Raw genomic sequence first — 24,387 nt, 5'->3', positions numbered from 1 at the left:
CTCTGGCCGCGCCGGAGGTAGCAAAATTCCACCAACGGCAACTCTATTTCCCCATGCTGGTGTGCAGCTGGCCCCATAGTTACGTGCTTCCGTGCTTTGGCCAGGCTAGGGGATTGCGCTGGGTGGCTTCGGAGTATGCGGCTGCTTGCTATGCTGGCACCCGGTTACACCCTGTTCGTATGCCCGGTCCCGCAAAGCGCTCTTGCGGTTATGGAGCTGGCAGCCGGGAGCTGGGTGAGGAGTCATGCCAGCGAGGGTGCTGGCTCAGGCTTTCCGTCAGAATCCATAGCTGCTAGACAGAATCCTACCAAATAGCTGGCAATCATTAGTTGGTTTGCAGAGTCGCACAGCCAATAGATACATGCCAACCATATACGCTAGGTTCGTTCAGTTAACTGAGGAATACGCAATGTTGATTATATTCTGTATAAATATATTGGTGCTTGGTATTTATTAGAAAATGCAACTAGTAATATGCTACGATATTTTTAACGTTGCATTAAATATTATATTTAGTAATAATACATTCCTGCATGCATCTATGAATATCCGCATTTCTATTTTTAGCAGTGTTACTATCATATCAACTGCTTGTCCACTCTTTATTCTATACGCTCCCCTCTACTCACCGCTCTACTCGGGCCGCAGAAAAAACGGGGAGCGGTAAGCAGAAACCGCACTCGGGCCGCCCGCAGCGATATTTCGCCCGCCCCACTCCGCAATGAACTTCGACTATCCATCCAAGGTCTCCTTCGCGGACCTCTCCTTCGGCCTCGACCTCGACCTCGGCCAGGAGTACTCGGCGCCCCTGCTGTTCACGCCCGCGGACTTCGAGACCGGCACGCTGAGCGCCACGCCCTCGGCCCGCGCGGACGTTTCCTCCAGCTTCGCGGCCTCCGAGGCGTCCGACAGCCCCCGCCGCACCCGCCGCGCGCAGAGCGAGTGGGCGCCCGAGGAGGACAGCCTGCTGCGGCGGCTCGCGGCGTGCCCGGAGCGCGGCACCTGGCCGCACATCGCGCGGGCGATCCACCGGCAGGTCCCGGGCGCGCCGGTGCGGTCCCCCGCGCAGTGCAGCCAGCGCTGGGCCCGCGTGGCGAACCCCGCGATCCGCAAGGGCAAGTGGAGCCCCGCGGAGGACGCCCAGCTCGTGGCGGCGATCGTCGGGTCCCCGCCGCGCAGGTGGCGGCTGATCGCGGACAAGGTGCAGGGCCGCACGGACATCCAGGTGCGGTACCGCCTGCAGGCCATCGGCGAGGGGCTGGTGCGCCAGCGGCTGATCGGGCGCGAGTGCCTGCCCGAGTGAGCGGTTTTGCAATTCGGCTGGTGCCAGTTTTTAGCCTCTCCGGGAGGCCCAGGGCACAGTGGTGGCGAACCCGGCTCACTCCCGCCCCTCGAGCCGCTTGCTGTACGGGCTCGCCTCTGCCGGAGGGTGGCTCGGGGCAGCGCCACCGACCGTCTGGGCGAGCTGGGCCTGGTACCGCAGGACGCTCTGCCGCCGGCCCCCAGCGCGGTGGGCCTACACTCGGATGTCCTGCAGCGTCTGCGCGTGCCGCCCCGGGGACACCGGGCCCGCGTCCATGATCGCCTTCAGGTCCTTGTACGGGGGCTGCTAGTTGTTAATATGTTATCATTTTGTAACCGGCATAATAAAATATTTCATATTTATTTCAGACTTCATCATCTAAAAAACAATTTTTGTATAATTCTTTTAATTTGTGATTAATTTATCATTTTATATCCTCTTAAGCAGCTAGTGAATTGTATAGAAGCACCGTTGATCTATTGCACTATGAAATATTAAAAAATTTATTCATAACATATGCCTTAGTAACCAAAATTCAATCATATAGTATTATAAAAGAAACATATCATAACTAATATTAGATATAAAATTGATATGGTTGATTTAACTAAAATCCTATCACAGATTCATCTATTCACCACCATTCACAATCAACGTCATTTTTGTTTCTAAAAATACCTATTATTATATAATAATAAATATATTATATTATTCTCAGTATTAATCAATATCCCAAAATGGATCCAAATAGGCCCAACCCAAAATTGCGCCCTAGCCACGCTACGCTATATTCTACCAAACCCGCAATTTAATCTCCTCTGTACTACCCATTTTTGATCCTCTGCGCATTTACCTTCCAAAACTAGGCGCTGATCATTGCGTTTTGAGCCCCTTGCGCGCAAACCCGCAAAACGCCTTTTCAGCCCTACCGCTGCATTTTTAACACCGCTCCCGCTCCACACCTCCCGAATTACGTTCATTCACTATATAATAATGGCATTTCCTGCGCTGTTTCTGCAAATTTGGCGAAGTGGCGCCCTCCGAAGACGGGATGCAGTGCCTTGACAACACTGTATGCGCAAGTTGCACGAGGCTGGAAAGATGCACCAGCATGAACGGCGAACTCTCGTGCACGCCTTGCAGCTCCGGCCAGATCTCCTCGTTCGACAAGCAGACATGCATATCGGCAAGCCAGTGCACCACATGTCCGCCGAATACACACTGCGTGCAGGTGGTGAGCGAGAGCTCGCTTTCCGCGTCGACCACCTGCCGGTACTGCGCAGACAACATGCCGAGCTCGGACGACCGGCTGTACTGCTTTAACAAGGCTTCCTGCGAAGTTTGCGCGGCAAGGGGCGAAGTCTGCACCCCGGAGGGCGCCTGCTAGGCATGCCCGAGCGGCACCGTTCGGAGCGACGACAGCACTGCATGTACCACTGCTCCCCCCTGCGATACGATTTTCGGCTGCCAGCGCTGCGAAAATAACGTCTGCGCTGCCTGCGCGCCGGAGATGGCCGTCGTCAGCGGCGGATGCGGGCCGGCTACCAGCTGCTCGGCCGTTCAGAACTGCCTGATTTGCGACGGGTCCAGATGCAAGGTGTGCCAGAATGGCTTCAAAAGCGACTATGGACGCTGCTACGAGGCCCTCTGCAGCTCCAGCGAGGAGTGCCCCGACATCGTCGTGAACAGCATATCGTGCAGCCTCCAGGATGGCAAATTCCAGTGCGTGTGCAAGTACGGCGAGCAGCTTTCTGACGACAAGAAGATTTGCCTGAATAAGGACATATGCTACGACTGCACCAGAAGCAAACAGCTCTGCAAGGTGAATGCAAGCGGGACCGCGTTTGAGTGCCAGGACTGCCCCGAGGGCACGAGCTTCCAGTCCGATAGGTGCCTGACGAGCTGTGCTGGATGTACCGAAGACGAGTTTTGCGGGTATTCCTACTCCGCCAAAAAGTTCGAGTGCCAAAAATGCCCAGACGGGCAGCGCATAAACCCCTCTAAGACCGGCTGCGCGCAGAGCTCCTGCGTGGAAGACTGCGCAGCTGTACACCCTGACTTCGCGTGCGTGTTCGATGGGAAGTCTTTTCAGTGCACCTGCCCAGACGGGGGGAAGCTAGACAAGGGGAGTGGAAAATGCGTTGCCGATGGCTGCAGAAACTGCAATTCGTACCAGGACGTGTGCATCCTGGGCGCGGACGGGTTTTCCTGCCATTGCAGCAATGAGAACTACCGCTATGATGCCCAACAGGGCTGTGTGCCGGACTGCGCGGGCGACTCGGCGAAGTTCTGCAGCTTTAGGGGCAAATGCAACGACAGAAGCGAGTGCGTCTGCACGGGCCACTTCGCCGGCAAGAACTGCGAGGGCTGCGCAGCGGGGCACGAGCTGCACACCGGCGTCTGCATGGCGAGCACGTGCTTGGGCGAGGCGCACTGCAACGGCAACGGCTACTGCCAGCTGGGGCTCTGCAACTGCTTGCCGGGCCACGGGGGCACCAACTGCGAGGTATGCCCCACCGGCGCCCGCTTCGACGGCGCGAGGTGCGTCAGCAACAGCTGCGGGCTGGGCAGGCAGTGCGACGGGCACGGGCGGTGCCAGGACGACATCTGCCAGTGCGACGCCCTGTACGAGGGCTGGAACTGCGGGAAGTGCCAGGACGGCGTCCTGCGGAACTTCGCGGGCAAGTGCCTGCCGGACGGGGCCGGGGCCGGGGCCGGAGCGGTGGTGAAGTCTGGCGCGGGGATGGAGATCGCGGGGATCGCGCTGGCGGTGCTCTGCGGGGCCCTGCTGGTGGTCGTCGTCGTCGCGGTGAAGTGCAGCGCGAGGAAGCGCCAGAGCGAGCCGTGGAAGTGATGGTAATTTGTGCTGAGGGAGGGGTTTCTTTCTGGGGTTGTGGAATATAATACGATTGCGAACAACGCGACTAATTGGCGTTTCCAAAAATGGCATTCGTCTCGCTGCTCGACAGCTCGGACTCCGAGGTGTACATCCAGGAGCTGTCGCGCAACGTGTCCTACCTCGAAGAGCAGGACTGCATCCGGCGCATGCGGCGGCTGCGCCAGCTCGAGGCGCTCCTCCAGCAGGTCGACGCCGAGCTAGCGGTTTACCTCCCAAGGTTCGAGGAGGACTGGGAGACGTGCTCGATTGTCTTCAACGACATGGTGTCCGACGCCGCCATCCAGTCAGAGACCGCGAGGCGCGTCCGGGACTGCGAGGAGATCCTCGCGATCCAGCAGATGATCAACGTGCAGCCGGCCTCGCGCGGCAAACCCGTCACCTTCCAGCTAGAGCGCTCCGTGCAGATTCCGAAGCAGAAGCCCCAGAGCGTGCTCTTCAGCGGCTTCAAGATCAGCCTGCAGGAGGTGGGGCTCGCGCATTCTACCGCGAAAACGCAGTCCGCGCGAAGGCAGCAGCAGCTCACCGACAGACTGTACCCGGCCCACACGGAGCGCACGCAGCCCGTCGCCAGGCAGGTCCCGACGCCGCCGCCTGTTCTCCGGCCACGCGCCCCCGCGGGTATCCTGAGCAACCCGCCGTCCCCGTACAAGGACCTGAAGGCGATCATGGACGCGGGCCCGGTGTCCCCGGGGCGGCACGCGCAGACGCTGCAGGACATCCGAGTGTAGGCCCACCGCGCTGGGGGCCGGCGGCAGAGCGTCCTGCGGTACCAGGCCCAGCTCGCCCAGACGGTCGGTGGCGCTGCCCCGAGCCACCCTCCGGCAGAGGCGAGCCCGTACAGCAAGCGGCTCGAGGGGCGGGAGTGAGCCGGGTTCGCCACCACTGTGCCCTGGGCCTCCCGGAGAGGCTAAAAACTGGCACCAGCCGAATTGCAAAACCGCTCACTCGGGCAGGCACTCGCGCCCGATCAGCCGCTGGCGCACCAGCCCCTCGCCGATGGCCTGCAGGCGGTACCGCACCTGGATGTCCGTGCGGCCCTGCACCTTGTCCGCGATCAGCCGCCACCTGCGCGGCGGGGACCCGACGATCGCCGCCACGAGCTGGGCGTCCTCCGCGGGGCTCCACTTGCCCTTGCGGATCGCGGGGTTCGCCACGCGGGCCCAGCGCTGGCTGCACTGCGCGGGGGACCGCACCGGCGCGCCCGGGACCTGCCGGTGGATCGCCCGCGCGATGTGCGGCCAGGTGCCGCGCTCCGGGCACGCCGCGAGCCGCCGCAGCAGGCTGTCCTCCTCGGGCGCCCACTCGCTCTGCGCGCGGCGGGTGCGGCGGGGGCTGTCGGACGCCTCGGAGGCCGCGAAGCTGGAGGACACGTCCGCGCGGGCCGAGGGCGTGGCGCTCAGCGTGCCGGTCTCGAAGTCCGCGGGCGTGAACAGCAGGGGCACCGAGTACTCCTGGCCGAGGTCGAGGTCGAGGCCGAAGGAGAGGTCCGCGAAGGAGACCTTGGATGGATAGTCGAAGTTCATTGCGGAGTGGGGCGGGCGAAATATCGCTGCGGGCGGCCCGAGTGCGGTTTCTGCTTACCGCTCCCCGCTTTTTCTGCGGCCCGAGTAGAGCGGTGAGTAGAGGGGAGCGTATAGAATAAAGAGTGGATAGGCAGTTGATATGATAGTAACACTGCTAAAAATAGAAATGCGGATATTCATAGATGCATGCAGGAATGTATTATTACTAAATATAATATTTAATGCAACGTTAAAAATATCGTAGCATATTACTAGTTGCATTTTCTAATAAATACCAAGCACCAATATATTTATACAGAATATAATCAACATTGCGTATTCCTCAGTTAACTGAACGAACCTAGCGTATATGGTTGGCATGTATCTATTGGCTGTGCGACTCTGCAAACCAACTAATGATTGCCAGCTATTTGGTAGGATTCTGTCTAGCAGCTATGGATTCTGACGGAAAGCCTGAGCCAGCACCCTCGCTGGCATGACTCCTCACCCAGCTCCCGGCTGCCAGCTCCATAACCGCACGAGCGCTTTGCGGCACCGGGCATACGAACAGGGTGTAACCGGGTGCCAGGATAGCAAGCAGCCGCATACTCCGAAGCCACCCAGCGCAATCCCCTAGCCTGGCCAAAGCACAGGAAACACGTAACTATGGGCCAGCTGCACACCAGCATGGGGAAATAGAGTTGCCGTTGGTGGAATTTTGCTACCTCCGGCGCGGCCAGAGAAGGTAATTCTTCCCTCCGACTCGCATGCCGGCCAAAGGCACCGCGGCGGGACCCTCGGCTTGGCGCAGCGGCATAGGGAACGGAACTTGGACGGGAAACCTCAAGATAATCACCAGCCAGCTGGCATCGGGCACTTTGCATGCGGGTCTGCCCACCGCTCCCCGTTTTTTCTGCGGCCCGAGTAGAGCCCGGTCTACGCGGCCCGCTCCCCATGTTACGGGTTCTCGCGCACACCGTGTTCGCCGCCGCCGCCCTGCCCTCCGAGGCCCTGCTGCTGCTCGCCGCGCCGGACGACCCGATGCTGGAGCTGCTGGACGGCGTCTGCGCGCAGGTGGACGTGCCCTGCGGCGCGGTGGACTGCGGTCTGGAGGCGGCCTTCTGCGGGGGCATCCCCGGAGCCGGTGCGTCCCAGTACGTGATTCTGCAGAGCGGCCACTTCCAGCCCGTCCCCCGCGAGAAGGCGGCCGCGAAGTACGCCGCGATGTGGTTCCAGGACATGTTCTGCACGGACCTCTGCCACGAGCTCCGCGCGCAGCTGCGCCTCCACACGGTCTTCTCGGTCCGCGGCCCCGCCTCGGTGCGCGCCGACTTCCAGGCCCAGCTCAACCGCTTCAAGCTCGCCGCCGTGTTCGTCTTCGCCGAGGACGCCGCCTTCGCGCTCTCCGCCAACCTGGACGGCCGGGACTTCGCCTACGAGGGGCCCTGCGACATGGGCCACGTCGCGCGCTTCCTGGCCTCCCGGACCAACTCGGCCCTGCCCCGCGCCGACGGGAGGGGGCTCTCCGCGCTGCTGGCCGGGGGCGAGGCCACCGTGCTGCTGCTGCCCGACTTCGGTGCGCACGCCGCCGCGCTGGACGCCGTGTACGCCCGGGGATACGAGCGGGTGCTCTACGCGGACTGCTCGCGCGTGCCCGACTACTGCAACCGCTTCAACGCGCTCCAGGGCGGGGCGGCCGTGCTCATCCGCGGCGCGGCTCAGCAGTACGCGGTGCTGCGCGGCGAGGTGGGGGCCGTGCTCGCGCAGCTGGCCTCCGGGGAGTTCGCCATGCTGAGCGAGGCGGAGCTGGTGCAGCAGCTGTCCAGCGAGTGAGCCGCCTTCCTCACGCCCCGCGGTCCCAGGCCTGCAGCCGCGCGAGCTCGAGCCCCAGGTCCGCCTCCCCGAGCGTGCTCGTCACCCCCAGCGCGGGCAGCGGCCAGGCGCCCAGCACCTCCGCCAGCGCCCACACGGAGCGCGCGCCAAGGAGTGCCCGGGGGCGGCGGCCCTTGAACTCGGCCGTGTCCAGGTCGTCCGTCAGCGCGCCGGGGCAGCCGCAGAGGGTGGCGAGTCGGTCCGCGGCGCACTGGAGGAGGCTGCAGTCGAAGAAGCAGCGCTCCGGGTACTCGCCGTCCTCGCTCGCGCGGCCCCGCACCAGCAGGTCGAAGTCGGCAGGCCCCAGCGCGGCGGTGGCGACGCGGAGAGCGGCGAACTGGGCGTGCAGGAGGGGCAGAAGCGCCAGGAACTCGTCGCGCGCGTACGCCTGGAACGCCCGCCGGAGGGGCGCTGGGGCGCGGACGGCAGGCGGGGAGCGCGCGAGCAGCACGGGCGTGGCCATGCAGGCGAGTGCAGCCGCGGCATGGGCCCGGTACGCCCTGCGGATGCCGGGCAGGTCCACGTGGCGCGGAGGGTGGGGCAGCAGGCAGGCCAGGTAGAGCACCGCGGGGGCGCTCGCGTGCCCCAGGAGCCCGAACAGCCCGAACAGCATGGCCGGGTCCTCGACGTCCTGGGACTCCAGCCGGGCGAGGACGCGGCGGGACCGGCTGCCGCTGACGAAGGGCCGCAGGAAGGCCAGAGCGCTTCGCATTTTGGAAGGGGCCTCAGACGCCGACCACGCGCAGGTACAGCCGCAGCCATGCAGCCAGGAGCACGAACAGGTTCACGACCCCCAGTGCGCAGGCGACCGCGTTGAGGGCGTTCCCGGCGAGGGAAGCAGCCGCCAGCGTGCTGAAGTCGAAGCCGTGCACCTGCGCCGCAAGGACGAGGAACACGTTGGCGGCGAGGCGCGAGAGTAGCATCTTGCAGTGGGCGAAGAGCAGCTGCTGCACCGCGCCGAGCCTGCACAGCCCGAGGAGGAAGGCCGCCCCGGCAGCACCCAGGAACACCGCCCGGATCGTGGCCGTGGGGCCTGCTGGCAGCGTCAGGACCGCGAGCTGGGCGGCGATGGCAAAGAGCAGCGCCGCGATGGTCGCCACCAGCACGTACACCTGGGCGCCCTGGGAGCGCAGCGGCAGGTTGTCGCTGAACTGGAACCAGCGCTCCGCGAACACATCCCCAAAGAGCTGCTCGTTCTCCTGCGTGCGGTCCGCCAAGAAGCCGGGGCGCGCCTGCTTCGGTTTCTGCTTCGATGCGAGAGGCTGTTCCGGGATGCTAGGATGCTCCTCGACGCGGAAGTTCGGGTTGGGAACTGCAGGGGGTGCGATATCCATCTGGGGTTGGGGTTCTGGGGACACGTTGCTGTCGACGCGGACTGCGAAGTCCATTATTTTAACATGTTTCTGGCTGGAGGGTTACAGGTTGAGTCTACATATTCGCCGATTACATAAAATTCATTATTAATAGAAAAATTAAACCCAACATCACATGTCTATCATGAACAAATTTATGCTTATTTTTGCTAAATAATATTGCTAAAATAGATTATAAAACTACTTAAACTTATCTCAATTAATGGAAAAGTTAAATAGATATAAACTATGAATATTGACTTATATTTTTTGTTAATGCTAGTAATATTAACTAAATGATAACATCTAATATGCCAGTGCTTTATAATTATTAATTTTATTACTACATTTTATCCTATGTTAAACTTACTATATATAATTATTTAATCGATTTTATTCATATTTAGGTTTGATCAGTAAGTATATACGAGGAAAATAATAATTATAATACTCAATTATATTCAATACTAACCTTATGAAAAAATAATAATCCTTAGAGAATATAATAAAAATCATGTCGATAAAACTATTTTGTATACATTTAAATATCTATTATATTAAAAAAAATTAGTTTACTATAAGTTATCATTTTGAAATTGTGTGTATCATTTTCTAGATTAGAAGCATTTTTATTAAAGTTAGTTTTAACGAAATAATCTTTAAAATGACGAATTAACAACTCAGGTAAGAAGTACTTTTATTAACTTAATTAAAGCCGTAAAATGGTCACTGATAATTAATTAACATTTTGTTTTGGTAATAATATATCAAATTTGATTAAATTATTAATTTATATTTTATATCTATTAAGAAATAATTTTATATTTAACTCTACAGAGTATACTTACAAGTATATCTTAACACTAATTTATTATTATACTTTTATAGATTAACCGGAAATTAGGAAATAATATAATTATACTATATATTCGTGGATTTAGATCTGTTTATAAACATTATAACGATTTTATATTGAAAAAATATTTATTGTAGAGTTGAACTTTCTTAATATAAATAATATATCAATATATAGTATAATTAACTTCATTCCTTTTAGTGAATGTAAATAATTAATAGTACCAATAAAATACTATACGTTATTATTTTATTAAATATTATTATCCACAAGCTTGTATATACTAAAGATTAACATTGATATTCACCATATCTTTATTGAGATTTATGCTTCAATTTGTATATCAAGTTTTAGTGATTATTAATTAATAACATAGCTATGTAGTATTATGATTATGCATTCATATATTATCACAATAATTGGTTATAATGTGATGCTAATAAAAGTAATATGTTATATCCTTACACATCATCATACTTATATTTTATTCTCGAAAGTATCAATAATTATTAATCTAATATATTGTAGTATATTATTAATAGTTATTTAGATGAAAATGAATTTGTTTATATAAATTATAATTATACAATCTATGTACGTTCTTACTATGACTTATTCATTCATTTCTTATCTATTCATTTAATTCACAATTTTTACTCTTTATTTTCCTAATCGTAGTCTAAGCAAAATAATTCATTTGCATTTTATCGAAGCTTATCTGACTTGATATTCCTAAGTAACTACTTAGTATACCTTATAAAAGTAGACTTATACATAAAGGTCATTATAAATAACTACGAAGATAAAATTAGTAATTTTATATACATGGTTCACTAATTTCTGATTACCTATATTATCTCATTAACTAGTACATCATCATCATTTAATTCTGGCATTTCTCGCGCATTACTAAGATTGTACATCGTTAAAGATCCCTCTTATTACATTTTTGTCCATTTATTTTTTAAAATTGATACACTAGAATCAGGAAATGCCTCTTTCATGATAAATGACCACTTTTTGCCATGTTACTAGACCGCCAGTGCAAGCTACTCTTCGCGCTCGAACGTCCAATACAGCTTCATTTCGTAAATATGTAATAGTTAGAAGTATTAGATAATAATCTAATTTGCCATAATGTAAAAAATCATACAGCACCAGTAATATTTGTTATTATATCTGTTTATATAATAAAATGTAAACATTCTTAATTAGTTCGAGTGTTCACCATTTGCCACGAAGGGATTAAAAAAATTCTTTAAAAATAACATTCAAAAAGATTAATTTTTGCGATGAGGCTAACATAAAAGCGATTATGAGTTTCTAAAACATGTTAACAAATTTGATACTTTAAAAAAGCATAACATAATGTTAAAACATTACTATATCTTATATATAAAAATAGTGTGGCAGTTAGATATCATAATTTTATTTAACTATAATATTATATAATTATAAATATGAATATCATTCATCATATCAATGAGAAATACTGAGAGTTTTATGGCAAATTAATCGTAGCATTTATAACTATATAGCTGAATAGATAAATTAATTTAATTAAAACTTGAGTTTGCAATTTAATAGTGAATGTAATAACTACCAATAATTGTTATTTCTAATTTTTTTAAATAGGCTGAAAATCTTCCTAAATAATATCTATAAATATAAATATTAGTAAAGTATAGTGTATACAATACTAGCAAATCAAATATAATATATGATACTAACAATAATAATTATGCTAATCCTATGTTGTACATATTTTCAGTTATATCAATTTATTCAATTTAATGGATATAATAAAACATACTACATAATAATTAATAGTACTAATTCAATAATATTTATAAAATAGAATTATTAGCTTATAATTCATATATATTTACTATTTTATGTTGCAATTGCTTTAACATACTTAATCATAAAATTTGGTATAATAATCAAGTTATCATAAAATTATGTTTTAAATTATTTAAATTAGCAAGAATATATTAAAGTAAAGATAATTTGATTAAATAATATCATTAAATTTATATTAATTTAAGATAATTTAATATCCATAAAAATACAGATTATTTTAAGATTAAATAAATTACACTTCTGTAGATTAATTAAATGAAATCGTTAAATTAAGTAACTTAACTATATATTTCATTCTCTATTTTTAAAGTAAATAATGACAATTTACACAAATTTTTGAAAATTTAATATAATAACTATGTGTGAATAATAATAAATATTACATCTACCTTTTTATATATTATAGCTTTAAAGATATTTGGATGAATACAACCATGTTACAGTTAAAATCATTGCTGTAAAAAGATTATACTGTGTTAATTAAGATTAATTTTAAATTACTAAGTCTATGCAAATCTATAATGATATCTCAGGATTTATGGTAGCACTAATAACAAAAGTTTGTTAATGACTATGAATTTCATTTTGTTAATCCGAAATTTAAGACACCTTTAATAATATATCATCCTGTATTAATTCTAAAAAATAAATTACAGTATAACTACATATAATAATTCATATAGCAATATTACGGATAATACTGGAATATTTACGATATGATTATAAACTTATGGTAATATAATCACACTTGCGTTGAACTAACATATAATAACTACGTTTTCATGATGCACTATTAAAACTTACCTAATGAAATATACACTATTAACACAAAATTAATTTAAGCCATAGTGCTCCTATAAGTAAGTTCTTATGCCATTTTGAAAGTTTTGAAACTTTTTTTCATTTACACTAAACCCTATTTATATACTATTTATAACATATTTTCAGTTTCGCAATTATGAACGTTCTCATCCCATACAAAAATCTAGGCGTAGGGCCCCTACTAATCGTTTTAATCTCCTCAGTAGTCTACTATGACACGTATTACGCAGATTTTCGCTATTTATCATCTTCCCCAAACTGCACCATATCGTCGCTTCCAGCTCTCATGCTCTTCTCCGGCGTCCTCACGTTCAACGCCCGCTGCATTTCGCTCAGAATCCATTCCAAAGCCTCTCAATTCGTATTTAAATTCAACTTTTCGCTATTTTTCGCCGGACTTTTCGCGGGCAAATTTGGGCTGAATCGCGTGGCGCTGGGCGCCGTGGGGCTCCAGATAGCGCTGTCTCTCCTCCTTTGCAGCAGCGCCAGCAGGCGGTTGATTTCGTTCACTCATGTCATCGCAGTAAAGTGACGCTTCGACGGCTCACTGGACGGCGCAGAAATAGCGCGCCCCGCACGCGCCACAGCCGCGCAGAATTGCGCCTCCGCTCCGAAATTCAGGTAGCGAAATCGGCGCGTGCCGGCAAGAACCCGGGGCCTCTGCGAGCTCCTGGACCTCTACGCCGCCGTCGCTCGAATCGTCGAAATCTGCGAAGTTCGACTGCGGCAAAAAAGCAGCGCAGCGGGACATGAACCCAGCGATCTGTTAGTTTTGAGCAATTTTTTTGCACTCCTCCAGCTAAGCAAAAAGGTTCTCAAATTCGAATGTTAGAGGAGCAAGCTATAAGGGATTTGCAGCGGTAATTGGAAGCTGCGAAATAGTGAATTTGTGTGTTTTGATTAACGCAGCTATCGTGTCGTCGCCGGCGGCAGCGGTTTCTTGAATTTAGTCGAGTTAGTAGAAAGTCAGCATTTTAATTTATGCAAAACATTATTATTAATATATAATATATAATAATCATATATAAATAAAATGCTCACATTTTTCTTCTCAGCACGTGGTCGTAAATAACGCAATGCACGTACTCGTGCGTGTCAATCACGTGCCTAACGCTCTTCTCGTCCAGCACAGCCCCCGGATTAACGTTTATGACCTTTCTGTCGCGCCTGCATTTGAACAGAAATCCGGCCTCATTATCAGCCATTAGCTCGAAATTCTCGCTCGCCATGCTGCTAACGAACTGCGTGTCCCAGTTGTAAAAGCTCAAATCGGTGCTCTTGGGGAGCAGTTTTTTCTGCCGCAAAAAATATCCTCTGCAATCTTCGTTTTTCAGCCTCTGGCCGTAGTCGATGTAGCCCGAAATCTCCTGCCCGCTGTGGTTCTTGTCGCGTAAGAACACGATGACCGCCAGTTTCCCTTCCTTTACGAGCTGCTCGCGCTGTTTGAGCGCAAAAAGGAACGGAAATTCGTCCACGTTCGCCCCGTCAGACGCGAAGTTCGTGGTCTGGTACGACTGCCCGCGCTGTTTCTGTGAGTTAATTTCACGTTTTGCGGACTCGAACTCGTCCCTCTTCAGAATTTCGGATTTCAGCGACGAAGTTTCCACGATCCTGCGCGCCGTTTCGAGCGAATTCAGGAAGAACAGGTCCTCGGGCTTGATGTGCGAGTCGAGGTACTCCTCGTAGGTTTTGAACTTGTGCACGATTTCCAGCAGGTTGAAATTCGATTCCGCCATTTTTGTGGGAGGGGAAAATATTTTGGGTAATTATGTATAATAATAAGAAATATGTGGGATAAAAGGAAGGGGATTTTAAAAAATTTGATATATTGATTATTATATAATTATATTAAGTTTAAAAATTTGTGTCGAAAACGTAGAGCGGCGAGTGTGAGCTGGGAATTAAAAATTCAAGGGTAGAAAGGGTTAATAAATGAAGGAATTGGTGATATAAGCAACCTGATGATGCGCTCCCAGGGCGCCCAGGTGTACGTGCTGGTGGCGACCATCGCGGCGCTGCTCTTTGCCATCGCCGCCCAGCTCGCGGTCCTGACGCTGCCAGCAGGCCCCACGGCCACGATCCGGGCGGTGTTCCTGGGTGCTGCCGGGGCGGCCTTCCTCCTCGGGCTGTGCAGGCTCGGCGCGGTGCAGCAGCTGCTCTTCGCCCACTGCAAGATGCTACTCTCGCGCCTCGCCGCCAACGTGTTCCTCGTCCTTGCGGCCCAGGTGCACGGCTTCGACTTCAGCACGCTGGCGGCTGCTTCCCTCGCCGGGAACGCCCTCAACGCGGTCGCCTGCGCACTGGGGGTCGTGAACCTGCGCGTGGTCGGCGTCTGAGGCCCCTTCCAAAATGCGAAGCGCTCTGGCCTTCCTGCGGCCCTTCGTCAGCGGCAGCCGGTCCCGCCGCGTCCTCGCCCGGCTGGAGTCCCAGGACGTCGAGGACCCGGCCACGCTGTTCGGGCTGTTCGGGCTCCTGGGGCACGCGAGCGCCCCCGCGGTGCTCTACCTGGCCTGCCTGCTGCCCCACCCTCCGCGCCACGTGGACCTGCCCGGCATCCGCAGGGCGTACCGGGCCCATGCCGCGGCTGCACTCGCCTGCATGGCCACGCCCGTGCTGCTCGCGCGCTCCCCGCCTGCCGTCCGCGCCCCAGCGCCCCTCCGGCGGGCGTTCCAGGCGTACGCGCGCGACGAGTTCCTGGCGCTGCTGCCCCTCCTGCACGCCCAGTTCGCCGCTCTCCGCGTCGCCACCGCCGCGCTGGGGCCTGCCGACTTCGACCTGCTGGTGCGGGGCCGCGCGAGCGAGGACGGCGAGTACCCGGAGCGCTGCTTCTTCGACTGCAGCCTCCTCCAGTGCGCCGCGGACCGACTCGCCACCCTCTGCGGCTGCCCCGGCGCGCTGACGGACGACCTGGACACGGCCGAGTTCAAGGGCCGCCGCCCCCGGGCACTCCTTGGCGCGCGCTCCGTGTGGGCGCTGGCGGAGGTGCTGGGCGCCTGGCCGCTGCCCGCGCTGGGGGTGACGAGCACGCTCGGGGAGGCGGACCTGGGGCTCGAGCTCGCGCGGCTGCAGGCCTGGGACCGCGGGGCGTGAGGAAGGCGGCTCACTCGCTGGACAGCTGCTGCACCAGCTCCGCCTCGCTCAGCATGGCGAACTCCCCGGAGGCCAGCTGCGCGAGCACGGCCCCCACCTCGCCGCGCAGCACCGCGTACTGCTGGGCCGCGCCGCGGATGAGCACCGCCGCCCCGCCCTGGAGCGCGTTGAAGCGGTTGCAGTAGTCGGGCACGCGCGAGCAGTCCGCGTAGAGCACCCGCTCGTATCCCCGGGCGTACACGGCGTCCAGCGCGGCGGCGTGCGCACCGAAGTCGGGCAGCAGCAGCACGGTGGCCTCGCCCCCGGCCAGCAGCGCGGAGAGCCCCCTCCCGTCGGCGCGGGGCAGGGCCGAGTTGGTCCGGGAGGCCAGGAAGCGCGCGACGTGGCCCATGTCGCAGGGCCCCTCGTAGGCGAAGTCCCGGCCGTCCAGGTTGGCGGAGAGCGCGAAGGCGGCGTCCTCGGCGAAGACGAACACGGCGGCGAGCTTGAAGCGGTTGAGCTGGGCCTGGAAGTCGGCGCGCACCGAGGCGGGGCCGCGGACCGAGAAGACCGTGTGGAGGCGCAGCTGCGCGCGGAGCTCGTGGCAGAGGTCCGTGCAGAACATGTCCTGGAACCACATCGCGGCGTACTTCGCGGCCGCCTTCTCGCGGGGGACGGGCTGGAAGTGGCCGCTCTGCAGAATCACGTACTGGGACGCACCGGCACCGGGGATGCCCCCGCAGAAGGCCGCCTCCAGACCGCAGTCCACCGCGCCGCAGGGCACGTCCACCTGCGCGCAGACGCCGTCCAGCAGCTCCAGCATCGGGTCGTCCGGCGCGGCGAGCAGCAGCAGGGCCTCGGAGGGCAGGGCGGCGGCGGCGAACACGGTGTGCGCGAGAACCCGTAACATGAGGAGCGGGCCGCGTAGACCGGGCTCTACTCGGGCCGCAGAAAAAACGGGGAGCGGTGGGCAGACCCGCATGCAAAGTGCCCTTGCCGCTGCGCCAAGCCGAGGGTCCCGCCGCGGTGCCTTTGGCCGGCATGCGAGTCGGAGGGAAGAATTACCTTCTCTGGCCGCGCCGGAGGTAGCAAAATTCCACCAACGGCAACTCTATTTGCCCATGCTGGTGTGCAGCTGGCCCCATAGTTACGTGCTTCCGTGCTTTGGCCAGGCTAGGGGATTGCGCTGGGTGGCTTCGGAGTATGCGGCTGCTTGCTATGCTGGCACCCGGTTACACCCTGTTCGTATGCCCGGTCCCGCAAAGCGCTCGTGCTGTTATGGAGCTGGCAGCCGGGAGTTGGGTGAGGAGTCATGCCAGCGAGGGTGCTGGCTCAGGCTTTCCGTCAAAATCCATAGCTGCTAGATAGAATCCTACCAAATAGCTGGCAATCTTTAGTTGGTTTGCAGAGTCGCACAGCCAATAGATACATGCCAACCATATACGCTAGGTTCGTTCAGTTAACTGAGGAATACGCAATGTTGACTATATTCTGTTATAAATATATTGGTGCTTGGTATTTATTAGAAAATGCAACTAGTAATATGCTACGATATTTTTAACGTTGCATTAAATATTATATTTAGTAATAATACATTCCTGCATGCATCTATGAATATCCGCATTTCTATTTTTAGCAGTGTTACTATGATATCAACTGCTTGTCCACTCCTTATTCTATACGCTCCCCTCTACTCACCGCTCTACTCGGGCCGCAGAAAAAACGGGGAGCGGTAAGCAGAAACCGCACTCGGGCCGCCCGCAGCGATATTTCGCCCGCCCCACTCCGCAATGAACTTCGACTATCCCTCCAAGGTCTCCTTCGCGGACCTCTCCTTCGGCCTCGACCTCGACCTCGGCCAGGAGTACTCGGCGCCCCTGCTGTTCACGCCCGCAGACTTCGAGACCGGCACGCTGAGCGCCACGCCCTCGGCCCGCGCGGACGTGTCCTCCAGCTTCGCGGCCTCCGAGGCGTCCGACAGCCCCCGCCGCACCCGCCGCGCGCAGAGCGAGTGGGCGCCCGAGGAGGACAGCCTGCTGCGGCGGCTCGCGGCGTGCCCGGAGCGCGGCACCTGGCCGCACATCGCGCGGGCGATCCACCGGCAGGTCCCGGGCGCGCCGGTGCGGTCCCCCGCGCAGTGCAACCAGCGCTGGGCCCGCGTGGCGAACCCCGCGATCCGCAAGGGCAAGTGGAGCCCCGCGGAGGACGCCCAGCTCGTGGCGGCGGTCGCCGGGTCCCCGCCGCGCAGGTGGCGGCTGATCGCGGACAAGGTGCAGGGCCGCACGGACATCCAGGTGCGGTACCGCCTGCAGGCCATCGGCGAGGGGCTGGTGCGCCAGCGGCTGATCGGGCGCGAGTGCCTGCCCGAGTGAGCGGTTTTGCAATTCGGCTGGTGCCAATCTTTAGCCTCTCCGGGAGGCCCAGGGCACAGTGGCGGCGAACCTGGCTCACTCCCGCCCCTCGAGCCGCTTGCTGTACGGGCTCGCCTCTGCCGGAGGGTGGCTCGGGGCAGCGCCGCCGACCGTCTGGGCGAGCTGGGCCTGGTACCGCAGGACGCTCTGCCGCCGGCCCCCAGCGCGGTGGGCCTACACTCGGATGTCCTGCAGCGTCTGCGCGTGCCGCCCCGGGGACACCGGGCCCGCGTCCATGATCGCCTTCAGGTCCTTGTACGGGGACGGCGGGTTGCTCAGGATACCCGCGGGGGCGCGTGGCCGGAGAACAGGCGGCGGCGTCGGGACCTGCCTGGCGACGGGCTGCGTGCGCTCCGTGTGGGCCGGGTACAGTCTGTCGGTGAGCTGCTGCTGCCTTCGCGCGGACTGCGTTTTCGCGGTAGAATGCGCGAGCCCCACCTCCTGCAGGCTGATCTTGAAGCCGCTGAAGAGCACGCTCTGGGGCTTCTGCTTCGGAATCTGCACGGAGCGCTCTAGCTGGAAGGTGACGGGTTTGCCGCGCGAGGCCGGCTGCACGTTGATCATCTGCTGGATCGCGAGGATCTCCTCGCAGTCCCGGACGCGCCTCTCGGTCTCTGACTGGATGGCGGCGTCGGACACCATGTCGTTGAAGACAATCGAGCACGTCTCCCAGTCCTCCTCGAACCTTGGGAGGTAAACCGCTAGCTCGGCGTCGACCTGCTGGAGGAGCGCCTCGAGCTGGCGCAGCCGCCGCATGCGCCGGATGCAGTCCTGCTCTTCGAGGTAGGACACGTTGCGCGACAGCTCCTGGATGTACACCTCGGAGTCCGAGCTGTCGAGCAGCGAGACGAATGCCATTTTTGGAAACGCCAATTAGTAGCGTTGTTCGCAATCGTATTATATTCCACTACCCCAGAAAGAAACCCCTCCCTCAGCACAAATTACCATCACTTCCACGGCCCGCTCTGGCGCTTCCTCGCGCTGCACTTCACCGCGACGACCACGACGACCACCAGCAGGGCCCCGCAGAGCACCGCCAGCGCGATCCCCGCGATCTCCATCCCCGCGCCAGACTTCACCACCGCGCCGGCGCCGGCCCCGTCCGGCAGGCACTCGCCCGCGAAGTTCCGCAGGACGCCGTCCTGGCACTTCCCGCAGTTCCAGCCCTCGTACAGGGCGTCGCACTGGCAGATGTCGTCCTGGCACCGCCCGTGCCCGTCGCACTGCCTGCCCAGCCCGCAGCTGTTGCTGACGCACCTCGCGCCGTCGAAGCGGGCGCCGGTGGGGCATACCTCGCAGTTGGTGCCCCCGTGGCCCGGCAAGCAGTTGCAGAGCCCCAGCTGGCAGTAGCCGTTGCCGTTGCAGTGCGCCTCGCCCAAGCACGTGCTCGCCATGCAGACGCCGGTGTGCAGCTCGTACCCTGCTGCGCAGCCCTCGCAGTTCTTGCCGGCGAAGTGGCCCGTGCAGACGCACTCGCTTCTGTCGTTGCATTTGCCCCTAAAGCTGCAGAACTTCGCCGAGTCGCCCGCGCAGTCCGGCACGCAGCCCTGTTGGGCATCATAGCGGTAGTTCTCATTGCTGCAATAGCAGGAAAACCCGTCCGCGCCCAGGATGCACACGTCCTGGAACTAATTGCAGTTTCTGCATCCATCGGCAACGCATTTTCCACTCCCCTTGTCTAGCTTCCCCCCGTCTGGGCAGGTGCACTGAAAAGACTTCCCATCGAACACGCACGCGAAGTCAGGGTGTACAGCTGCGCAGTCTTCCACGCAGGAGCTCTGCGCGCAGCCGGTCTTAGAGGGGTTTATGCGCTGCCCGTCTGGGCATTTTTGGCACTCGAACTTTTTGGCGGAGTAGGAATACCCGCAAAACTCGTCTTCGGCACATCCAGCACAGCTCGTCAGGCACCTATCGGTCTGGAAGATCGTGCCCTCGGGGCAGTCCTGGCACTCAAACGCGGTCCCGCCTGCATTCATCGTACAGATCTGTTTGTTTTTGATACAGTCGTAGCATGCGTCACTATTCAGGCAAATCTTCTTGTCGTCAGAAAGCTGCTCGCCGTACTTGCACACGCACTGGAATTTGCCATCCTGGAGGCTGCACGATATGCTGTTCACGACGATGTCGGGGCACTCCTCGCTGGAGCTGCAGAGGGCCTCGTAGCAGCGTCCATACTCGCTTTTGAAGCCCTTCTGGCACACCTTGCATCTGGACCCGTCGCAAATCAGGCAGTTCTAGACGTGCGAGCAGCTGGTCGCTGGCCCGCATCCGCCGCTGACGACGGCCATCCCCGGCGCGCAGGCAGCGCAGACGTTATTTTCGCAGCGCTGGCAGCCGAAAATCGTATCGCAGGGGGGAGCAGTGGTACATGCAGTGCTGTCGTCGCTCCGAACGGTGCCGCTCGGGCATGCCTAGCAGGCGCCCTCCGGGGTGCATACTTCGCCCCTTGCCGCGCAAACTTCGCAGGCAGCCTTGTTAAAGCAGTACAGCCGGTCGTCCGAGCTCGGCATGTTGTCTGCGCAGTACCGGCAGGTGGTCGACGCGGAAAACGAGCTCTCGCTCACCACCTGCACGCAGTGCGTATTCGGGGGACATGTGGTGCACTGGCTTGCCGATATGCATGTCTGCTTGTCGAACGAGGAGATCTGGCCGGAGCTGCAAGGCGTGCACGAGAGTTCTCCGTTCATGCTGGTGCATCTTTCCAGCCTCGTGCAGCTTGCGCATACAGTGTTGTCAAGGCACTGCATCCCGTCTTCGGAGGGCTGCCCGGAGCACTCATTGCACTTAAAGGCCCCACTGGGGTCGCAAACGCGCCTGGCGTTGAAGCAGGTTTTGCAGAATGTGTTTTAGAGGCAGATAGCCTAATCTTTGGAAGGAGTAAATCCATTCTGGCACCGCGTGCATGAGCATGGAGGAATCGTACTTACGCAATTTTGAATATGGCAAGACATTTAAAGAAATGGTAAAATGGGGATATCTTAAACTTAGAAATAAAGCTAGAATTGTAAAAATAATGTTTCATAATATTAATTATTATACAAAAAATGGATAAAATTAATGTATACAATTGTATAAAAATAAAATGTGTACACTAATTAAAAAGTTTATAATCATGAGATTTGAGTTTTCTGATTTTCACTTCTTAGTGTCCTCCTAATAAATATACATAATACTATTATTTATATAGTAATTAATTTCATAATCACAAAATATAAGTAAAAGTAAATGTTCACTGGTTAATAAATTTCAAAGTATAAGGTCTTCAATATTTATCTTTATTAGGTATATGATATCATATATAATTTAAACTAACATAGAGTCGTTGAAAATTATTTTGTTTTTGCAATTAAAGTATTTATAATTTTACTTAAATTATTTTAAGAGGAGGTTTACTTCTTTTTTAGTAATTATTGTTTTTAACCCTCATAAGTAAACCGCTATGGATAGCATAATTAACCTATCAATATTACCCTTACTAAGATGGAATCATTCTGGCTTATATTTCTGACCTAAATTGATTTAGTGGAATACAAAGATATACATTATATAGTATAATATATTTATATATAATTAATCACTTCTTATGGCTCCTAAGCATAAATGCCCCAGCTGCCACTAACCAACCAATTATTGCTATGACACCAAGACCTGTAAAACGACTCTATAAAACCATCTTACCACCTTGACACATATACTAATCTATAATATCGCCATTTCTACATTCTGAGCAGAGAAGTTCGTGACATTTTAAAACACCACAAAACCTATCAGCATTACAAGGAGATAAATAAAGCTCATGAGATTATAGCGGTGCACAAACTCCAGAATCCAAACAAACCCGGCCAAAACCGCATGATAATGGAATTAATTAGTTACATATCATTGCGAAATTTGTTTTGTTTTCACTAAATTGGAAGGGGACAAGCAAGACATCCTTCCAAATAATGGACTTCGCAGTCCGCGTCGACAGCAACGTGTCCCCAGAACCACAACCCCAGATGGATATCGCACCCCCTGCAGTTCCCAACCCGAACTTCCGCGTCGAGGAGCATCCTAGCATCCCGGAACAGCCTCTCGCATCGAAGCAGAAACCGAAGCGGGCGCGCCCCGGCTTCTTGGCGGACCGCACGCAGGAGAACGAGCAGCTCTTTGGGGATGTGTTCGCGGAGCGCTGGTTCCAGTTCAGCGACAACCTGCCGCTGCGCTCCCAGGGCGCCCAGGTGTACGTGCTGGTGGCGACCATCGCGGCGCTGCTCTTTGCCATCGCCGCCCAGCTCGCGGTCCTGACGCTGCCAGCAGGCCCCACGGCCACGATCCGGGCGGTGTTCCTGGGTGCTGCCGGGGCGGCCTTCCTCCTCGGGCTGTGCAGGCTCGGCGCGGTGCAGCAGCTGTTCTTCGCCCACTGCAAGATGCTACTCTCGCGCCTCGCCGCCAACGTGTTCCTCGTCCTTGCGGCCCAGGTGCACGGCTTCGACTTCAGCACGCTGGCGGCTGCTTCCCTCGCCGGGAACGCCCTCAACGCGGTCGCCTGCGCACTGGGGGTCGTGAACCTGTTCGTGCTCCTGGCTGCATGGCTGCGGCTGTACCTGCGCGTGGTCGGCGTCTGAGTGAGCCCCTTCCAAAAAATGCAGCATCGATAGACTATCCGTGGAGACATGGGCAACTGAGTCTTACCTCAGCTGTATTAACTATTGCACAGTGGCGAGCAAACGATGTTGCATAGAGCATTTTTAGGACTACTGCAGAAAACTACGGACTTTAACTTTTAAAATAAGACTGATTGAAATACCAGCCACATACACTACGCTTGCCTAATGGTTCCCATCTTCTGCTACCGTTATCTGCCAACTCTGCCTGCCAACCTCCCCCTACACTCACTCCTGCCGCCTAGAACACATATTCCCAACGGTCATGCTGAAGCAAGCTAACTTGCCCTCCGTTAACTTCCCGCTCATTCAAATATCCATTACTCCTTCCCTTCATTTAATTCCAATTCTGCTTCTACTAATTCTCATTTTAATTCTCATTTCCATTATTTCCATTATTTTCATCCTTACAACTACTATAATTATTATACAATATAAATACTATTATTTTTCCCTTCCACTTACACCCTATTACTATTATTATACAATATAAACACGATTTAACTTCACTCCACCAACGCGTCAAATTTTCCGCCCTCGATGTAACAGCGCAGCAGCAGCTCTGCAGCAGCCAGCACGTGCTCGTGCGCACCGCCCAGGAGCCGGCTGACCCCGCGCGCCACCCGCTCCAATTCGTACAAACGCGACGCGCGAACGGCACTTTCGGCCTCGAAATCGGCCGATTTGACGCCAAAAAACGCCTGAATTCTAGCGAATTCCAGAGCGTGCTCGCGAGCATTTTCCTGCGCTTCAAATTCGAGGTTTTGGAACGGACTCCGCTCCACTTTTAGCGACGCCGGAAATGCGCAAAAATAGAACGTTGAGATTTCAAATTCATTTTGATTTTCCACTCCTATTTTTCCCCTTCCTATTTTGTCACAAAATCGAAATTCTGGCGCCGCGACGCCCGAAACGGCGCGCAGAACCTGAAGATTTTGGGCGATTTGCTGCGCCAGGAAGCGCGAAATCGCATCCGGCGGCAGCGCGGCGTCGAGGCCCGAAAACGCGCCCAGGAGAACCGTGAGGCAGACGTCCCGCAGCGCCGCGCGGCCCGCGCCGCGCGAAAGCGGCAGAATCGCGAGCGTTAGCGACGTGGAGACGCGCAGGAGATGCTGCACGACGGCCTGCGGCGATGAAAAATGGCGCATTGCTAGGGCTCGCAGGCTTTGAAGAAAAGATAATTAGGTGATATATCACTGGGATAATAAGGTTTTGAGGAGCTCTGTCAACTCGTTCAATTTTTTAGGGATGTTGTAGTTTTTGGAAAATATTGAGTTCTCGGCAAGCTCTTTGATCTCGTATACGATGGAGATTGGGGTGTTAGAGACCATTCTGTAGGTAGGCACTAATTTTCTTTCACGAATAGTGTTTTCGAGTTTCATCTTGATTCCCTGGAGGGAGTGGGGTGCCAAAAGGACGGCGAGCTCTTCAAAGGTGACGCATCCGTTAGATTCAGTCCACTTGTTGGTTAGCTGAAGGACTTCGAGCTCGGTCCAGGTAGGCTCGTTGAGGGAAGTGAACTTGTTCAGGCAAGCGTGGGCGTTGGATCCGATAAGCTGGGCGATAGTGTTGAAGTCAATGATGCCGTCCTTGGTGTGCTGGGGTACGAGCTCTTAGAACTTAGCAACGATTTCAGGTGTCCAAAAAACGGGTCTGGTGTTCATTGGTCTGTCGTTTGAACGGTAATTGTTATTCGGACGTCCATTGCGGTCGTCACGATAAGGAGGGCGCTGTTCACGGTCATTTTTCTGGTTGTTGTAAGAAGGACGATAATCGCGTTCCATTGAGGGAG

General features: G+C 54.0%; 24 protein-coding genes and 1 pseudogene across 24 annotated transcripts; 10 read left to right on the top strand and 15 right to left on the bottom strand. All coding sequences in view use genetic code 6, as the record gives it.

Annotated features, from left to right (window-relative positions):
* Positions 1-53: 53 nt before the first annotated feature.
* On the top strand, positions 54-416 carry SS50377_24064 (uncharacterized protein; the record flags this gene model as incomplete). Its single annotated transcript, XM_067907917.1, has 1 exon — positions 54-416. One exon carries the CDS (start codon positions 54-56, stop codon positions 414-416), a length of 363 nt encoding a protein of 120 aa, XP_067764891.1.
* Positions 417-721: 305 nt separating this feature from the next.
* Positions 722-1,303, top strand: SS50377_24063 (Myb-like DNA-binding domain-containing protein; the record flags this gene model as incomplete). The annotated part of the gene is made up of 1 exon (XM_067907916.1): positions 722-1,303. The coding sequence occupies one exon, from the start codon at positions 722-724 to the stop codon at positions 1,301-1,303; it is 582 nt and encodes a 193-aa protein (XP_067764890.1).
* A 75-nt stretch (positions 1,304-1,378) lies between these two features.
* On the bottom strand, positions 1,379-1,606 carry SS50377_24062 (Hypothetical protein; annotated as a pseudogene).
* Positions 1,607-2,414: 808 nt separating this feature from the next.
* Positions 2,415-4,157, top strand: SS50377_24061 (Cysteine-rich membrane protein 2; the record flags this gene model as incomplete). Its single annotated transcript, XM_067907915.1, has 1 exon — positions 2,415-4,157. The coding sequence occupies one exon, from the start codon at positions 2,415-2,417 to the stop codon at positions 4,155-4,157; it is 1,743 nt and encodes a 580-aa protein (XP_067764889.1).
* An 89-nt stretch (positions 4,158-4,246) lies between these two features.
* SS50377_24060 (uncharacterized protein) lies at positions 4,247-5,068 on the top strand (the record flags this gene model as incomplete). The annotated part of the gene is made up of 1 exon (XM_067907914.1): positions 4,247-5,068. The coding sequence occupies one exon, from the start codon at positions 4,247-4,249 to the stop codon at positions 5,066-5,068; it is 822 nt and encodes a 273-aa protein (XP_067764888.1).
* Positions 5,069-5,143: 75 nt separating this feature from the next.
* Positions 5,144-5,725, bottom strand: SS50377_24059 (Myb-like DNA-binding domain-containing protein; the record flags this gene model as incomplete). The annotated part of the gene is made up of 1 exon (XM_067907913.1): positions 5,144-5,725. The coding sequence occupies one exon, from the start codon at positions 5,723-5,725 to the stop codon at positions 5,144-5,146; it is 582 nt and encodes a 193-aa protein (XP_067764887.1).
* Positions 5,726-6,030: 305 nt separating this feature from the next.
* Positions 6,031-6,393, bottom strand: SS50377_24058 (uncharacterized protein; the record flags this gene model as incomplete). Its single annotated transcript, XM_067907912.1, has 1 exon — positions 6,031-6,393. The coding sequence occupies one exon, from the start codon at positions 6,391-6,393 to the stop codon at positions 6,031-6,033; it is 363 nt and encodes a 120-aa protein (XP_067764886.1).
* A 193-nt stretch (positions 6,394-6,586) lies between these two features.
* Positions 6,587-7,537, top strand: SS50377_24057 (uncharacterized protein; the record flags this gene model as incomplete). Its single annotated transcript, XM_067907911.1, has 1 exon — positions 6,587-7,537. The coding sequence occupies one exon, from the start codon at positions 6,587-6,589 to the stop codon at positions 7,535-7,537; it is 951 nt and encodes a 316-aa protein (XP_067764885.1).
* A 10-nt stretch (positions 7,538-7,547) lies between these two features.
* Positions 7,548-8,288, bottom strand: SS50377_24056 (uncharacterized protein; the record flags this gene model as incomplete). The annotated part of the gene is made up of 1 exon (XM_067907910.1): positions 7,548-8,288. The coding sequence occupies one exon, from the start codon at positions 8,286-8,288 to the stop codon at positions 7,548-7,550; it is 741 nt and encodes a 246-aa protein (XP_067764884.1).
* Positions 8,289-8,301: 13 nt separating this feature from the next.
* On the bottom strand, positions 8,302-8,964 carry SS50377_24055 (Transmembrane domain-containing protein; the record flags this gene model as incomplete). Its single annotated transcript, XM_067907909.1, has 1 exon — positions 8,302-8,964. The coding sequence occupies one exon, from the start codon at positions 8,962-8,964 to the stop codon at positions 8,302-8,304; it is 663 nt and encodes a 220-aa protein (XP_067764883.1).
* A 1,650-nt stretch (positions 8,965-10,614) lies between these two features.
* SS50377_24054 (Myb-like DNA-binding domain-containing protein) lies at positions 10,615-10,869 on the bottom strand (the record flags this gene model as incomplete). Its single annotated transcript, XM_067907908.1, has 1 exon — positions 10,615-10,869. One exon carries the CDS (start codon positions 10,867-10,869, stop codon positions 10,615-10,617), a length of 255 nt encoding a protein of 84 aa, XP_067764882.1.
* A 1,844-nt stretch (positions 10,870-12,713) lies between these two features.
* Positions 12,714-12,983, bottom strand: SS50377_24053 (uncharacterized protein; the record flags this gene model as incomplete). The annotated part of the gene is made up of 1 exon (XM_067907907.1): positions 12,714-12,983. The coding sequence occupies one exon, from the start codon at positions 12,981-12,983 to the stop codon at positions 12,714-12,716; it is 270 nt and encodes an 89-aa protein (XP_067764881.1).
* Positions 12,984-13,013: 30 nt separating this feature from the next.
* On the bottom strand, positions 13,014-13,442 carry SS50377_24052 (uncharacterized protein; the record flags this gene model as incomplete). Its single annotated transcript, XM_067907906.1, has 1 exon — positions 13,014-13,442. The coding sequence occupies one exon, from the start codon at positions 13,440-13,442 to the stop codon at positions 13,014-13,016; it is 429 nt and encodes a 142-aa protein (XP_067764880.1).
* Positions 13,443-13,506: 64 nt separating this feature from the next.
* Positions 13,507-14,205, bottom strand: SS50377_24051 (uncharacterized protein; the record flags this gene model as incomplete). The annotated part of the gene is made up of 1 exon (XM_067907905.1): positions 13,507-14,205. The coding sequence occupies one exon, from the start codon at positions 14,203-14,205 to the stop codon at positions 13,507-13,509; it is 699 nt and encodes a 232-aa protein (XP_067764879.1).
* Positions 14,206-14,430: 225 nt separating this feature from the next.
* On the top strand, positions 14,431-14,805 carry SS50377_24050 (Transmembrane domain-containing protein; the record flags this gene model as incomplete). The annotated part of the gene is made up of 1 exon (XM_067907904.1): positions 14,431-14,805. One exon carries the CDS (start codon positions 14,431-14,433, stop codon positions 14,803-14,805), a length of 375 nt encoding a protein of 124 aa, XP_067764878.1.
* Positions 14,806-14,818: 13 nt separating this feature from the next.
* SS50377_24049 (uncharacterized protein) lies at positions 14,819-15,559 on the top strand (the record flags this gene model as incomplete). Its single annotated transcript, XM_067907903.1, has 1 exon — positions 14,819-15,559. The coding sequence occupies one exon, from the start codon at positions 14,819-14,821 to the stop codon at positions 15,557-15,559; it is 741 nt and encodes a 246-aa protein (XP_067764877.1).
* Positions 15,560-15,569: 10 nt separating this feature from the next.
* SS50377_24048 (uncharacterized protein) lies at positions 15,570-16,520 on the bottom strand (the record flags this gene model as incomplete). The annotated part of the gene is made up of 1 exon (XM_067907902.1): positions 15,570-16,520. The coding sequence occupies one exon, from the start codon at positions 16,518-16,520 to the stop codon at positions 15,570-15,572; it is 951 nt and encodes a 316-aa protein (XP_067764876.1).
* A 139-nt stretch (positions 16,521-16,659) lies between these two features.
* SS50377_24047 (uncharacterized protein) lies at positions 16,660-17,022 on the top strand (the record flags this gene model as incomplete). The annotated part of the gene is made up of 1 exon (XM_067907901.1): positions 16,660-17,022. One exon carries the CDS (start codon positions 16,660-16,662, stop codon positions 17,020-17,022), a length of 363 nt encoding a protein of 120 aa, XP_067764875.1.
* A 306-nt stretch (positions 17,023-17,328) lies between these two features.
* SS50377_24046 (Myb-like DNA-binding domain-containing protein) lies at positions 17,329-17,910 on the top strand (the record flags this gene model as incomplete). Its single annotated transcript, XM_067907900.1, has 1 exon — positions 17,329-17,910. The coding sequence occupies one exon, from the start codon at positions 17,329-17,331 to the stop codon at positions 17,908-17,910; it is 582 nt and encodes a 193-aa protein (XP_067764874.1).
* Positions 17,911-17,985: 75 nt separating this feature from the next.
* On the bottom strand, positions 17,986-18,807 carry SS50377_24045 (uncharacterized protein; the record flags this gene model as incomplete). Its single annotated transcript, XM_067907899.1, has 1 exon — positions 17,986-18,807. The coding sequence occupies one exon, from the start codon at positions 18,805-18,807 to the stop codon at positions 17,986-17,988; it is 822 nt and encodes a 273-aa protein (XP_067764873.1).
* An 89-nt stretch (positions 18,808-18,896) lies between these two features.
* On the bottom strand, positions 18,897-20,900 carry SS50377_24044 (Cysteine-rich membrane protein 2; the record flags this gene model as incomplete). Its single annotated transcript, XM_067907898.1, has 1 exon — positions 18,897-20,900. One exon carries the CDS (start codon positions 20,898-20,900, stop codon positions 18,897-18,899), a length of 2,004 nt encoding a protein of 667 aa, XP_067764872.1.
* A 623-nt stretch (positions 20,901-21,523) lies between these two features.
* On the bottom strand, positions 21,524-21,832 carry SS50377_24043 (uncharacterized protein; the record flags this gene model as incomplete). Its single annotated transcript, XM_067907897.1, has 1 exon — positions 21,524-21,832. One exon carries the CDS (start codon positions 21,830-21,832, stop codon positions 21,524-21,526), a length of 309 nt encoding a protein of 102 aa, XP_067764871.1.
* Positions 21,833-21,893: 61 nt separating this feature from the next.
* SS50377_24042 (Transmembrane domain-containing protein) lies at positions 21,894-22,556 on the top strand (the record flags this gene model as incomplete). The annotated part of the gene is made up of 1 exon (XM_067907896.1): positions 21,894-22,556. One exon carries the CDS (start codon positions 21,894-21,896, stop codon positions 22,554-22,556), a length of 663 nt encoding a protein of 220 aa, XP_067764870.1.
* A 545-nt stretch (positions 22,557-23,101) lies between these two features.
* Positions 23,102-23,743, bottom strand: SS50377_24041 (uncharacterized protein; the record flags this gene model as incomplete). Its single annotated transcript, XM_067907895.1, has 1 exon — positions 23,102-23,743. The coding sequence occupies one exon, from the start codon at positions 23,741-23,743 to the stop codon at positions 23,102-23,104; it is 642 nt and encodes a 213-aa protein (XP_067764869.1).
* Positions 23,744-23,788: 45 nt separating this feature from the next.
* On the bottom strand, positions 23,789-24,379 carry SS50377_24040 (uncharacterized protein; the record flags this gene model as incomplete). The annotated part of the gene is made up of 1 exon (XM_067907894.1): positions 23,789-24,379. The coding sequence occupies one exon, from the start codon at positions 24,377-24,379 to the stop codon at positions 23,789-23,791; it is 591 nt and encodes a 196-aa protein (XP_067764868.1).
* Positions 24,380-24,387: the final 8 nt, after the last annotated feature.

This window comes from Spironucleus salmonicida, chromosome 4, assembly GCF_000497125.1.
Source record: "Spironucleus salmonicida strain ATCC 50377 chromosome 4, whole genome shotgun sequence".
Taxonomy (NCBI): domain Eukaryota; phylum Fornicata; order Diplomonadida; family Hexamitidae; genus Spironucleus; species Spironucleus salmonicida.
The sequence above is the reverse complement of the archived record's forward strand: the minus strand, read 5'-3'. Positions and strand labels throughout refer to the sequence as shown.